At 53.6% G+C, this 13,473-nt stretch overlaps 1 protein-coding gene across 2 annotated transcripts; it reads right to left on the reverse strand.

Moving 5' to 3' along the window:
- Positions 1-919: 919 nt before the first annotated feature.
- LOC127292289 (uncharacterized) lies at positions 920-11,464 on the reverse strand. Of its 2 annotated transcripts, XM_071818577.1 has the most exons (6): positions 11,423-11,444; positions 11,000-11,347; positions 8,584-9,261; positions 2,093-2,348; positions 1,419-1,535; positions 920-1,330 (listed from the first exon to the last, which is right to left on the reverse strand). In XM_071818577.1, exons 3-6 carry the CDS (start codon positions 9,259-9,261, stop codon positions 1,293-1,295), a joined length of 1,089 nt encoding a protein of 362 aa, XP_071674678.1. In that variant the 5' UTR covers positions 11,000-11,347; positions 11,423-11,444; the 3' UTR covers positions 920-1,292. The 2 variants fall into 2 exon arrangements, with proteins under 2 accessions (XP_071674678.1, XP_051177612.1); XM_051321652.2 differs by having other exon boundaries at positions 11,000-11,464.
- Between the last annotated feature and the right edge of the window lie 2,009 nt (positions 11,465-13,473).

The raw sequence follows: 13,473 nt of genomic DNA on the forward strand, positions 1-13,473 counted from the left end.
ACGTTATGAGTTTCTATAAGCTTGGTGATGGCACACATCACAAACTTGACATGGGGAGGCTTAATTATTTTTGGGAAGATGTAGGGGAGCAAAAGAAGTATCATATGGTTAAAAGGGCAGATTTTTTTTAGACCGAAAGAATTTGGAGGGATGGGTTTTGTGGATAGTAAAACAAAGAATATCTCTCTTTTGGTCAAAATGGATATTTAATTTGGAGAGAAGTGATATGGAGATGGCTGTCAAATCTTGAGAATGAAATATTGTGCAAATGAGGGTGTTTTTTTTGTTTCAGTCAGAGATGGCGGGAGCTGCGTAATTTTTGAAAGGATTACACTCGATCAAGACGTGGATTAAGAAAGGAATTGGACCGTATGTGTCCTGAATGTACAGAACCTGAAGCTGTCCTAGAGCGGCGCCTTGTCAAGAAAGGTCAGGCTGCCATACCTCAGTCCCTTGTGAAGTGGAGTGGTATCCCTGTAAGCTCAGCCACCTGGGAAGACTACAATGTTGTCCGGGCTCGCTTTCCTGATGCAATTGCTTGGAGACAAAGGTAATGAGTTTTTTTTTTTTTTTTTTGAACAAAGGTAATGAGATTTGGGCGGTTGCTTTGGTCAAGCCAATGTGTGAACAAAACACTGTCAATATTCAGACGGCACCTCCGGAAATTCAGTCAGTTCTGGACGACTTCACGGATGTGTTCCAGATACCAACTACTCTCCCACCTTCCTGTGAGTATGATCACACTGTGACATTGCTTCCCAACGCAACGCCAGTCAATTCTCGTCCATACCGATACTCACCTTTGCGCAAAGACGAGACCGAACGCCAGGTCACGGACATGCTCGCCGCTGTTACCTTTTTCTCAACAAAAAAAAATCATCCAGCAAATAAGATCTGAATGGCATAGCTGCGCAGTTAATACTGTACGCTCTTAACAACTGAGGATATGAAATTATGAAAATGAATTTACAGATGGTAGTTAGTGCTTTATTAACACCGTAGAGCACCAAATCACTTGGCACTGACCATCCTAGTTAAGACTAGTCAGCTGAAGTAGAACAAAAACGGCACCCTTGCACATCGCACAACCTTCCATGGCGACATGTACCAAATCCAACTGCTATTTACGAATCCAGCTTGAGGATTGAAGGCCGTTTGATGGCCCGCATGTGTCACATCTCACTTTAAACGGCCGATACACGCACCAACACATTCACTGCAAGTATCTACAGATTCTCCTCCCAGATAACACGGCCGCTACAAATGTCATCCCAAAATTGTGTTGCTGACCTTTACTGCAGCAGCATCACAGCGCTTCCGTGGCACAGCACTGTCAGAAAGTCCAGTGTTAAGATCTCTTACAGCATCCGAATTGACAATATGCGGAAAACAGATAGGGAAGAGGACTAGGATCATACCCTGATAAAGAAACTGATAAAAAAACCCAGTTGTAAAAACCAGAAATATTATCAACACTGCTGTGACTTCAGTTGCTAATATCCAGTGAGAAAACATACCAACAAGCACTGTCAAACCTACATACAAGCACAATTGACAATTATTATCCAGCATCCAATAATACTTTCTCTGTCAGAAAGATAAGATGCATAATTATTCATCCAATGAACGCTTCATAACTTTGACCACTGTACATAGACAGAGCATGCATGAGTAATGCAATAGTGGTTGTTATGCAAAGTTCTTTCATGGTATATATATATTTTTTTTTTACGATTCTAGGCATATCACAAATAACTCTGCCTATGTTTTTTAGGCATAAAATGGTACCAAGCCCGGTAAAGGAGGCGGCCAGTGAACTTGTGATAGGCTTGGCAAACCAACATAAAAACTAGCCATTCCTATGGATATGAAACCAAATCGAAACTTGCCGGGGCGTAACTGCCTTAGCGACTACCTCTTGGCGAGCGCCATATCAGAACTTGGGTTGTTGTTGTTGGTATATATCACAAATATGAATTCTAGTCAACATCATGCATTGGAAACTATGGGAAGTTTGACGGACCTTACATTTTCAAGGGAGTGCAATCATTTTCTAGTACCATAAGATATGCAACAGGGCAAGATGACGTACCGAGTATCCCTAAGTGGCCGGAAAGGCGAGCATACTGCAGCTCAATCCACCAGCTACCGTACAAGCTGCATGGAACACCAAGAGCAACTACACCCCACCACAGCTTGAACAGCACGTCCACCCACCACAGATAACGAGCAGAGAATGTACCCTCTTTCAGAAGTCCATCTCGCCCCATGTAGGGGAGCAAACAGAGCGACATCGAAAGAGCTGACACTTGCATACCTAGCCACTTGTCACATAGCTTCCCCTGCACCTATAAAAAACCAGGGAAAATAATTGCTAATAGGAATCGCAAGTATCAGCGCTACAACTTCATAGAGTTAAAAAAAACTCAACTTCGAGGGAATAACAACTGTGGCATTTTTATTTGGAAGAAACAACCTAAATCTGAGAGAGCACAAAGGATTCTACCCAACTAAGCAGCGCTAGGTTCTTGCAACTTCATACAGTTAATAATTCTTTAACTTAGCACATAGGCTGGTCTAAGGCCCGCTGTAGCTCCACCCAAAAGAACATACAAAATTTTGCTTGTGCAGTTTCATGCATAGACACTTCATAATTTGACCTATAAATGATGAATAATGTTTTCTGACAGAATGCTAGCTCTTTGAGATCATAGTATTTACTAATAAAGCTACAGAATACAAACGGGAATCAACATGGTAGAGACTAGGGTTCTACCAGGTTTAGGGCGGAGGTTGTAAGGGTGGAAGTGAGGGCGGAGAGGTTGGGGAGCTCGGCGCCGGCGGCTGGGCGCTGTCGCGGAGGAAGAAGGAGGCGGCTAGGGTTGGTGCGGTGGGGGCTAGGGTTCTCCCGTCTCCCTTCAGGAGACGAGACAGTAATGATACTGAATTATTGTCTGATTAATCTTGAAGGGATACAAGTGTTTATATAGGAGGACGGCCTCCTCGAAACCCTAATTTACTTGGGCTAAGCCCCTAATTTACTTGGGCTAAGCCCATAACTAGCCACTAGTGGGCTTCCTACGTGTATAGGTCAGACCGACCATAACATCTCTCCCCGCCTTCTCAAACAGCTCGTCCTAGAGCTGAACTTCTGGAAACTGCTGGCGGTGATCTTCAAGCTTCTCCCAAGTCGCCTCGTCCTCGGGCAGGCCGGTCCAATGCACCAAGACGTGCCAAACACCACGGCGCTGCTGGGCCTTCAATACGCGAGCCACACTCGCCGGGGCAGGCTCGAGACGCCCATCCGAAGTAGGTGGAAGAGCTGGTGGTGCAGAAGGAGGGTCGCCCCGGTAGGCCTTCAGGATGCCGACGTTGAAGACGTCGTGGAGGCGTGAGCCTGCAGGCAACTCAAGGCGGTAGGCGAGCGGGCCGATGCGCTCCAGCACACGGAAAGGACCAGCGTAACGAGGTCCCAACTTGCGCCTGGAGCGTGGGTCCAAGGACTGGGTCGTCCGGTGAAGAAGGCGTAGCCAGACCCAATCGCCCACCGCGAACTCCGCCTCGCGATGGTGTGCATCATAGTATTTCCTGGCCAGCTGCTGAGCCTGAAGAAGTCGCCGGCGCGCCTCGGCGATATCTCGTCGCGGGTACGCAGCGGGTCATCCGCCGTCTCGCACGGGCCGTGCCGGCCGTATAGGGAAGCATCGCCGGTGGTGGCCTCCCGTAGACCACCTCAAAGGGAGTAGCGTGCAGCGCGGAGTGGTAGGACATGTTGTAGCGGTACTCGGCCCACGCCGCCACCACCCAAGCTCGTGGACGATCCCCGGTGATGCAGCGCAGTACATGGCGATGATCTTGTTGACGACCTCGGACTGGCCGTCCGTCGAGGATGAAACGCCGTACTCATGCGGAGCTTCACGCCCGCCAACCCAAAAAGGTCCCTCCAGACGTGACCCGTGAACACAGGATCACGATCACTGACGATGGAGGATGGAAACCCGTGGAGGCGAACGATGCCGTCGAAGAAAGCGCGTGCCACGGACGCCGCCGTATAGGGATGGCCTCGGGCGATGAAGTGCGCGTACTTGGAGAAGCGGTCAACCACCGTGAGGATGACGGACTTGCCGCCAACCTTCGGCAGCCCCTCAATGAAGTCCATCGAGATGTCCGCCCACACCGGACGGCACGTCCGATGGGCAGCAAGCTGCCGGGCGGAGCGTCTCCGTCTTGTTCCGGCGGCATGTGACACACGCCCGCACCCGCCTCGCACCGTGGCGCCATCCCCGGAATATAAAAATCAGCGCGAAGACGGTGCGGGGTCTTACGGGCGCCCTCGTGACCCGCGAGAATGCGCCAAGGACAAGGCCTGGTGGCGCAGTCTCCATGATCCGGCACGAAGATGCGGCGGCCATGGAGGAGTAGTCCCTCGTCCAGCGCCAGGCGCGGCCAGCTCGCCGTCGGCCAAGCGGCGGCGCAGTGCTGCGCATCCGCAGCCGTGGTAGTAGCGCGGCGAACCTCGTCGATGAAGGCGAAAGATGGCCCGGAGTGGATGCGCAGGGCTGCACCGATCGTGGGTGCGTCCGCAGCATCGTCAACGTCTCGGCGGGACAGGCGTCGGCGATCGTGTTGAGGCGGCGGGGCGGTACTCGACGGTGAAGTCGAAGCCGAAGAGCTTGCTGATCCACCGGTGTTGCGGCACGGTGGAAAGGCGCTGATCCAAAGAAGAACTTCGCTGTAGTGGTCCGTGCGCACACGGAATGTCCGGCCCCAAAGATACGCCCGCCAGTGGCGCACCGCCTGGACCAGCCCGATCAGCTCGCGCTCATATGCGGCGAGCTTGTGGTGGCGCGCGGCGAAAGGGCGACTGAAGAAGGCGAGTGGACCCTCGCCCTGGTGAAGGACGGCGCCGGCCGATGCCGGAGCCGTCGCAGCCCACCACGAACGGCTCGTCGAAGTCCGGCATCCGAAGAACGGGACCCGTCGTGAGTGCCCGCCGCAGGCGGCGAAGGCCGTGGCCGCCTCCTCGTCCCAGGAGAAAGCGTCGCGGCGAAGCAAGCGCGTGAGGGGTGCGGCGATGAGACCGAAGTCCTGGATGTAGCGCCGGTAGTATCCGGCGAGGCCCAAAAATCCGCGAAGAGCTCGTGGCGACTGGGGCGTTGGCCAGGCAGCGACCTTGTCCGCGTCCATCGCGACACCGTCGGCGGAGATGACGTGGCCCAAGTATGCGACGGAGGTCGTGCCAAACGAGCACTTCGAGCGCTTGAGGTGAAGACGATGCACTCGAAGCTCGGTGAAGATGATGGCCACGTGCCGCAGTGCTCCGCCCAGGATGCGCCGTAGATCAAAATATCATCAAAGAAAACAAGCACAAAGCGGCGTAAGTAGGGGCTGAGCACGTCGTTCATCAGAGCCTGGAAGGTCGCCGGCGCATTGGAGAGGCCGAACGGCATCACCAAAAACTCGTAGTGGCCATGGTGAGTGCGGAACGCCGTCTTGGCGATGTCGTCCGGGTGCATGCGCACCTGATGATAGCCCGAGCGCAAGTCGAGCTTGGTGAAAAAGCGCGCCATGCAGCTCATCCAGGAGCTCATCCACGACGGGATGGGGAACTTGTCCTTGGACGTGACGGTGTTGAGGGCGCGGAAGTCGATGCGAAACGCCACGTGCCGTCGGTCTTGCGCACCAGGAGCACGGGGCGCGAGAATGGTGACGTCGAGATCCGTATGATGCCCTGGAAGCTAGCATGACCGCCACCTCGCGCTCGAGCTCGTCCTTCTGCAGTGGGGGTACCGTGCGGCCGCACAGCCTACGGGTGCCGTGTTCGGCGAGCGGGTGGATGCGGTGGTCACGGGGTCGCGAGGGAGGAGGCCCTGCGGCTCGTCGAAGAGGTCGCCGTCTTTGCCGCAGAGGGCGGCCAGAGCGGATGCGCCTCGTCTAGCGCGGCGGCCATCAAGTGTAGCTGCGGGGATGTGCCAGTGCTGCCCACGCCCGTCCAGTGAACACGGCGGCCGCCCTCGCGCCAGAAGATGAGGGACAGCACGTCGAGGTCCCACAGGATGGGGCCTAAGGTGCTCGGGGCGTCGAGGCCGAGGATGAAGTCGTAGCAGCCCAAGTCGATGCCGACGCGGCCGATGGAGAACGGCTCGTCGCCTACGAGCACGGGAACTGTCGCGCCACGCCCGGCACGTAAGACGATCCCCGTTGGCGACGGTGACGCCGTACTTCTCCGATCCCGCCGATCGGAGAGCGAGGCGGCGCATGGCGGTGTTGGACAGAAGTTGTGCGTGGAGCCCGTGTCCACCGGCGCAGTGAGACGCTCCCCTTGATCGTCACCGGAAGCGACATCGTCTTTGCCGTTTTGATGCCCGCCATAGCATGGAGAGACACGACGAAGGCGGACGCGTCGACTGGCGCGTAGGTCGTGACACCGGCCTCAGTGACGGTGGCGGCCGCGAGCTCGGCGGTGAGGGCCTCAACGTCGGCGTCGTCGACGGTCTCCAAGTAGAAGAGGCGGGCGCACGTGTGGCCCGGCGCGTACTTCTCGTCGCAGTTGAAGCACAGCCACGGCGGCGCCGCTCAGCTGCTCCGCAGCCGTCGGCCGTTTGAAGGGGCGAGTTGGCGCGAGAGGGCTGCGGCGCGGCCGGCGGTGCGGGCGTGGCGGGGCGGTGGGCGTCGGAGCGGGCGGGGCGCGGGACAAGCGCTGCCATGCCGCGCGTAGACTCTTGCATGGCGAGGGCGCGCCGCTCGTAGGCTCGTGCGTAGTACATGGCCGTCTGCAGTCCGGCCGGCTCGCGCATCTCGACGTCGACGCGGATGTAGTCGGGAGGCCGCCGACGAAGAGATCGGCGCGCCGGCGTGCCGAGACGCCCGGCATGGCACGCGAGCGCTGAAAGCGGTCGGCGAAGTCCTGGACCGTGGTGGTGAAGGCGAGGCGTCCCGGCTCGGCGAGGCGGCTGCCACGGAGGGTCGGCCCAAACCGGCCGGAGGCACAGGGTCGCGGAAACGCTCCCAAGGCGGCATCCCGCCCTCGTCCTGCTCGAGGGCGTAGTACCAAGTCTGCGCGGCGCCCCGTAGGTGATAGGAGGCGATCCATGTGCGGTCGGTGCCGAGCGTCCGCTGCCCCCGAAAAACCGCTCACACCGGTTCGCCGATTCGGGGGTCGGTGGCGCCGTCGTAGGTGGCGAACTCCGGCTTCGTGAAGCGGGCGGCCTGCGGTGCCACGGGCGGGACCTCGGGGGTGTCCGCTGGCGGCTTGGGTTGACGGACGTGCTTGCGGCGAAGGGCCCCGCAAACCCGCCGGGACCGCCAGGGCGATGGGCGGCGGGCCGGACCGTCGTCCGCGGCGCGATATGGGTGTAGACGGGCGCCGCGTCGGTCCACGTGGGAATCGGCGAGGCGACGGCGGCCACCACGCGGGCCGGCCCCCGCCGGCGCGCCGGAGGCGGGCGGTGGGGGCGGCGGCGTAGCGGCGGTCGGTGGGCGGCGGCGGCGTAGCGGCGGCCGGTGGCGGCGCGGCGGAACCACGGTCGGTGGGGGCGGCGGCGAACGGCGGACGGTGGGGGCGGCGGGTGCTGGCCGGCCCCGATCTCCGCGAGCTCGAAGCGGATGGCGCGGAGGCTGTCGGCGAGGTCCGCCAAAGTAGCGGGCAGGAGGTCGAGGCCCGTGGGGACGGCGGCGGCCTGGTCTCCGTTGGCGGCGGCGGCGGCCCCCTGCAGCGCGTGGGTATCGGTCATGGCGGCGGGAGTGATGTTGGTGGCGGCGGTGGACGTGGCGGCGATGGTGTCGACGGGGGGCTGTTGGAACCCATGAGACCTAGGCAATCTGATACCAAAGTGGTAGAGACTAGGGTTCTACCGGGTTTAGGGCGGAGGTTGTAAGGGTGGAAGTGAGGGCGGAGAGGTTGGGGAGCTCGGCGCCGGCGGCTGGGCGCCGTCGCGGAGGAAGAAGGAGGCGGCTAGGGTTGGTGCGGCGGGGGCTAGGGTTCTCCCGTCTCCCTTCAGGAGACGAGACAGTAATGATACTGAATTATTGTCTGATTAATCTTGAAGGGATACAAGTGTTTATATAGGAGGACGGCCTCCTCGAAACCCTAATTTACTTGGGCTAAGCCCCTAATTTACTTGGGCTAAGCCCATAACTAGCCACTAGTGGGCTTCCTACGTGTATAGGTCAGACCGACCATAACACAACATCTGGAGGGGCAAAACACTTAATGATACCTTAATGCACGCAAATGCATTTATATGTCAACATCAGATTCAAATGTTAAATGAAATACTCCTCCGTCTAAAAATAGGTGTCTCAACTTTATCTAGATACCACTGTATCTAGACGACGGAGGGAGTAAACTTATTCATGACAGATAACATGCGCACTTGGAGAATGAATTAATTCTTGTAATTTTCTAGCTACACCCAATATTCTACTTCATGTAAGTGAACTAGTGTCAGCCAATGCAACCAATTAAGATCTATTTGCTATCATCAAATCGAGGCACCTATCATATGGATCTCCATCGAGCATACATCCAACTCGAGAAAAATAAGACTCGATACATTCAGTCAACAATTTTTTTTTCCATACCTTATCTAGGCTTGAAGAAGAAGCGACAGCTACATTGCCACTGGGTGGGGGAGATTTCTGCAGAAGATGTTTCTCCAAATCACTTACTTCCGTCTTTCTCTTCCATTTGGACCACCAGGCTGCATGTCCAGCGCCTGCTGGCTGCTCCTGGGGCTTCTGCATGGGCTGGATGGTGGCTGGCTGCTCCTGGGGCTTCTGCATGGGCTGGCCGGTCGCTAGCTGCTCCTGGGGCTTCTGCATGGGCTGGCCGGTGGCTGGCTGCTCCATGAGCCGGTGTTCGGGCTGACTGGTGGCTGGCCTCTCTGTACTGCCCAATGCTGCAACTCGCAAGAAGAAGCGTCCAGCAAGTGCCAAGTCAATCGCATTGTGCATGATACCATCATGTCCAGCGTGAACTGCATCACGTGCAAGCTCGACACACGCGTGGATCAAACCAGAGACAGCCTCACATCTTGTTTTGTCATCTGCCCTTCTCACCTCTTCCGCAGCCTTGAGCAATTCCACGTTATTGACGCCATTGTTGTCCGCAGCACTCCCTAGCTCGTAGGCCATGTGCGCCATCTGAGTGGCGCTCACTGGGAGGGCTGCCTTGGCGACATCGATGGCCAGCGAGGCAGTGCCCCCAGCGAACAGAGTCGCTCTCCTTAACAGCAGCTCCATATCACGTATGTCCTCCATCTATTATACAATAAAAAGGATAAACATACGCTAGTGTTTGATAAAGTTCATGGTATAAAGCATAGGGTCAATATAGTGTTAAATACAACGGAATACATTGAACAATACTCATATCCAACACATCAGCTCTCAATTCTCCTATCCAAAATAGGAGTATGTAACGATGCACACGCACACACAGACACGCAGTTTTATCTCTAACTGATAAGTTGAGTCTCAACTGTCAAAGTCACTTGCTCCAAATTAGAAACCCCATGTAATTTCTGGAAGAAAACTGCGACTTTTAGTTTCCTTTTCTTATGACCAAACATTCAAACCAAAGAAATAAAGCAACGGTAGTGAGTAATTATATCACTCATTATGCAAGTATCCGATGTGTGTTAACATTTTGCTGAAAGTATAGATCTCACCAAACGATTAAAAATCATCAATGCATTGCATATACACATATACGAGACCGAACAATGCACAGCAAACTGACCCGACAAGGAAATGATGATGAAAGGTGAGATCTAAATTTTGCACACTGAATAATAAACACAAGTTTTCGAGAAAATGCAAGCCTTAAGGCATGTCCCAGATACTAGGAAAGTTACTTCCATAACATAGAAGTGGCTGGTAGCCAAGAAAACAATGCCGTTTATTATTTTATTAAATCACCATTCATGAAATTATTCTTCATGGTACTGAAAACCTCGGGTTTGTAGTATGATTAAACATACAGCAATGGAGAGAAGAATGTATTAGATGAGGCTACACTAAGATGCTAGGCTGGCAGGAAAATGATCTCAAATGGAACAAATATTGTTTCTCTTGGATGCATGCAGCAAAGACCTAGGCTGATTGGTGGTCTGGTGCACCTATGACTGAGATTGGACTTTGAACCCTTGCTGCGGCTCATCACATAAATAGAGAAGGAGGATCCTGTTGTGATTTTGTAGTTAGTAAGAGGGTGCAGCAACCAGAGGCGGAGCTGCGGCCGGTGCTACCCGGGCTGTAGCACCGGTCCAGCAAGTCAGCCAACACAGTAGATATCATGTATTCCGCCTAGAAACTGAAGCTTGACCGTACAGAAACAGTAAGCCCATGCGTGAAAAAAGCTTATGCTCGTCCCGCAAGCCTGCTCAAGCTCTGCCACAGTGAGCGATCAATCTCTTCTGTCCACCTCGTGTAGTCGTATATTGCTCCCTTGTTGCGGTAAAGCGTGTACTGCTTCCTGCTTCATTTATTAATTTTGGTTCTCTACTGGAGTAGCTACACTATTTATCTTTTGGTGTCAAATTTTTTTGGTGAATTTTGGTTGATTACCAGCGAACAATTTGGTGTGTTTGGCTTGCCAAATATCGAATTTTTCAGCATGCCACATGCTGAGCACCCCTCTTCCTCCATTCCTGGCTCCGCCACTGGCAGCAACTAGGAAAGTTACTTCCATAACATAGAAGTGGCTGGTGGAAATTAAGCAACAACGTAAAAAGGCCAACGGAGGTGGGCACTGGGCAGGGTATATTCACCGAGCAATCAAACCTGCTATTGTGTGCATTATGGTAAAACGTGACTGGTATTTCAAGCGTGCAGTGAGTTGGGCACTACAGCGAGCACGTTGTGCACAGCAGGTAGGGCATCCCCTTGAAAGCCCAGCGCGTAGCTATGGGTGGCAGCATTTTATCGAGCAGGTCGTCCGCAGCTAGCAGGGGCAACATTAAGTCGAATGCATAGTGTGCGGGCAGTGCGGCTGTACCTGAAGGCAGTGGTGGTTGCTAGGAGGGGATGATTATCCTCGTCAGTCGGCACCCCGGCTCTTAGCGTCGCCGCGCGCGGCGGCAGAGGACGTGTCGAGCGAAGCCTCGAAGAGGGAAGGAGGGCGCTGGGTACGGCCGCGCGAGACGAGGAGGAGGGGCACGCCGCGAGACGAGCCAATCCTTGCAGCGGAGAGGAGGGCGAGGGCTCGGTACGGCGGCGGCCTCGCCGGCGTGACGAGGGGGAGGTCGGCGAGACGAGCGAAACCTTGCAGTTGGTACAAGGGCTCGGCACGGTGCGCCGCGAGAAGGAGCGAAGCCTTATAACGGAGAGGAGGGCTCGGTACGGCCTCGCCGCAGTTTGGAGAAGGGCACGCCGCGAGACGAGCGGAGCCTTGCTACAGAGAGGAGGGGCTCGGCGCAGCCTCGCCGGCGAGACGAGCGAAAACACATCTACGGGGTATTTCATTTCATCAGAGCACATTAGGGCATCAACAACGCATTGCAGTCACCAAAAGTAACTGTGCACGTCCATTTTCGTCGCGGTGCAAAATTGATCTTCGAACCATGAATGACAGTTTGTGTCTAGGGTGCCCTAGCGGCTCGACGCATTTCGTCCGTTGGGGCTGGATTGGACTTTTTCCTCTAAAATAGTGCAATATATACAATACAAACATCCAAATTACAGGTTCAAAATACTTTATTATTACATCCAAACAGATACCAAAGTCTAGATGCACTGCCATCCATGAAAATAGATATAATTAGCAAATAAAATGAGATGAGATTGACTACTCATCGTTCTTTTCATGGCCAGTCAATGCCCACTAATAATTAATCAAACCCTTTTAGAGACGTTTGAAAAATCGGACTGTCAAAAACTTTAACATTCACATTCAGAAACTCCTCCCATGTTCCTGCCCACGGTTTGGCTCAACCAACTTACCTTGAAAGTCCCATCCATATTCATTGCGACCATCAGGACGCTCCGTCTCGATGATCATGTTGTGCATGAGTCACACAACAAGACATCAAGTCATGCATGGTTCGAAGAGACCGTGTTCTAGCTAGGTCACGAACAATAGCCTACCGAGCTCGGAGCACACGAAATGTCCGCTCCACATATTTCCTGACAGCCTCTTGCATCTTGCCTAACCTCTTTTCTTTCTCTGTTTGAGGATTAAGGATTGTCTTCACCAGTGTGGTCTAGTGAGAATAAATTTCATCAACAATATAATATGGCTTGTGGTATCCATTAGCATTGATCTCATAGCTCACCATAGGAGCAGTGCCTTCCATGAGCCAGTTGAACACCAGATAGCGGTTGAGCACATTGATGTCATTGTGGGAACCGGTCATGCCAAAAAAAAGAGTGCCAAATACACAAATCATGTGATGCCACTACCTCAAGAGTAATAGTGCATCCCTCGGTACGGCCGTTGTACTGACACTGCCATCTAAATGGACAATTCTTCCATTGCCAATGCATGCAATCGATGCTATCAATCATGCCTGGGAATCCTCTAGCCTCATTGATCGACAACAGTCGTCTAGTGTCCCCAAAACTTGGGGCTCTCAATTACAGTTCGCTAAACATCGCATTCACGGCTCGGCAAAACTGGTACTTAGAATCAAGGCAGGTGGTCTCACTCATCCGCAGTACTCTTGGAAGATATCACCTAACATTTCGTACAAAAGCATGCGAGTAGCTGCGAACGGCACCAGGTGGCGCGCCCAAACAACTAGGGCGCGCCACCCAGGCTCGTTCACCCCTCGAGCGTCGCCTCGGTCCCCACTTTATACCAGAATCTCCGTTTCGCCTAAAAACCTAAGCCATATTTTTTCCGAGATCTATTGAGGCGACAGCGGAGGCGAAAGTCCTCTTCTACTCTGGGAGACCGCAGATCCTATTGCACCGCTGCCTCCGGTGAAGGGGAAATCGACGCCATCGACATCCCCACTCCTCCTTGGCTTGGGAGGAGGAATCTCCACCATCAACATCTCCATCAACACCATCATCACCACCATCTCCATCTACAAGACCGATGTCATCCCCCTCATAGTTTGTGTTGAATTGAACCCCGGATATTGTATTTAGTGCTATTTCATGTTCGTGGTTGGTACTTTGTCATTATTTGGTGGGAAGATTATATATTCAGATTGTGTTGGAATCATTATGCCTCTGGTCCATATCATGTTTGACATTTGTGAGTAGTTCCCCGCTTTCCTGAGGGCATAGGATGATCTGGTTATGATTATGTATGATGTGCAATGAGTATTTGATCAAGTTTCTATCTTTTATGTTGTTCTATGATGGTTTTATGCGAACTTCGACTACATGTTACTTCACCTATATGGGCTCATAGGGTCAAAATGACAGAAATCGTGTTTCAACACTATGGGTTGCATTAGAGGAGTTTATGTCGGGGACCCAGATCTTATAGATATGATGGGACATTTATGTTTTAATTATTCC

This window comes from Lolium perenne, chromosome 4 (genome assembly GCF_019359855.2).
Source record: "Lolium perenne isolate Kyuss_39 chromosome 4, Kyuss_2.0, whole genome shotgun sequence".
Classification (NCBI taxonomy): Eukaryota; Viridiplantae; Streptophyta; class Magnoliopsida; order Poales; family Poaceae; genus Lolium; species Lolium perenne.

Excerpts from the sequence above, each read along its gene's own strand:
- LOC127292289 (XM_051321652.2), bottom strand. The coding sequence starts at position 9,261 with ATGGAGGACATACGTGATATGGAGCTGCTGTTAAGGAGAGCGACTCTG. Across the intron at positions 2,349-8,583 it reads CTTCTTCAAGCCTAGATAAG|GTGCAGGGGAAGCTATGTGA; the intron begins GTATGGAAAAAA and ends GGTTTTTTATAG. Across the intron at positions 1,536-2,092 it reads CGGCCACTTAGGGATACTCG|GTTTGACAGTGCTTGTTGGT; the intron begins GTACGTCATCTT and ends GCTTGTATGTAG.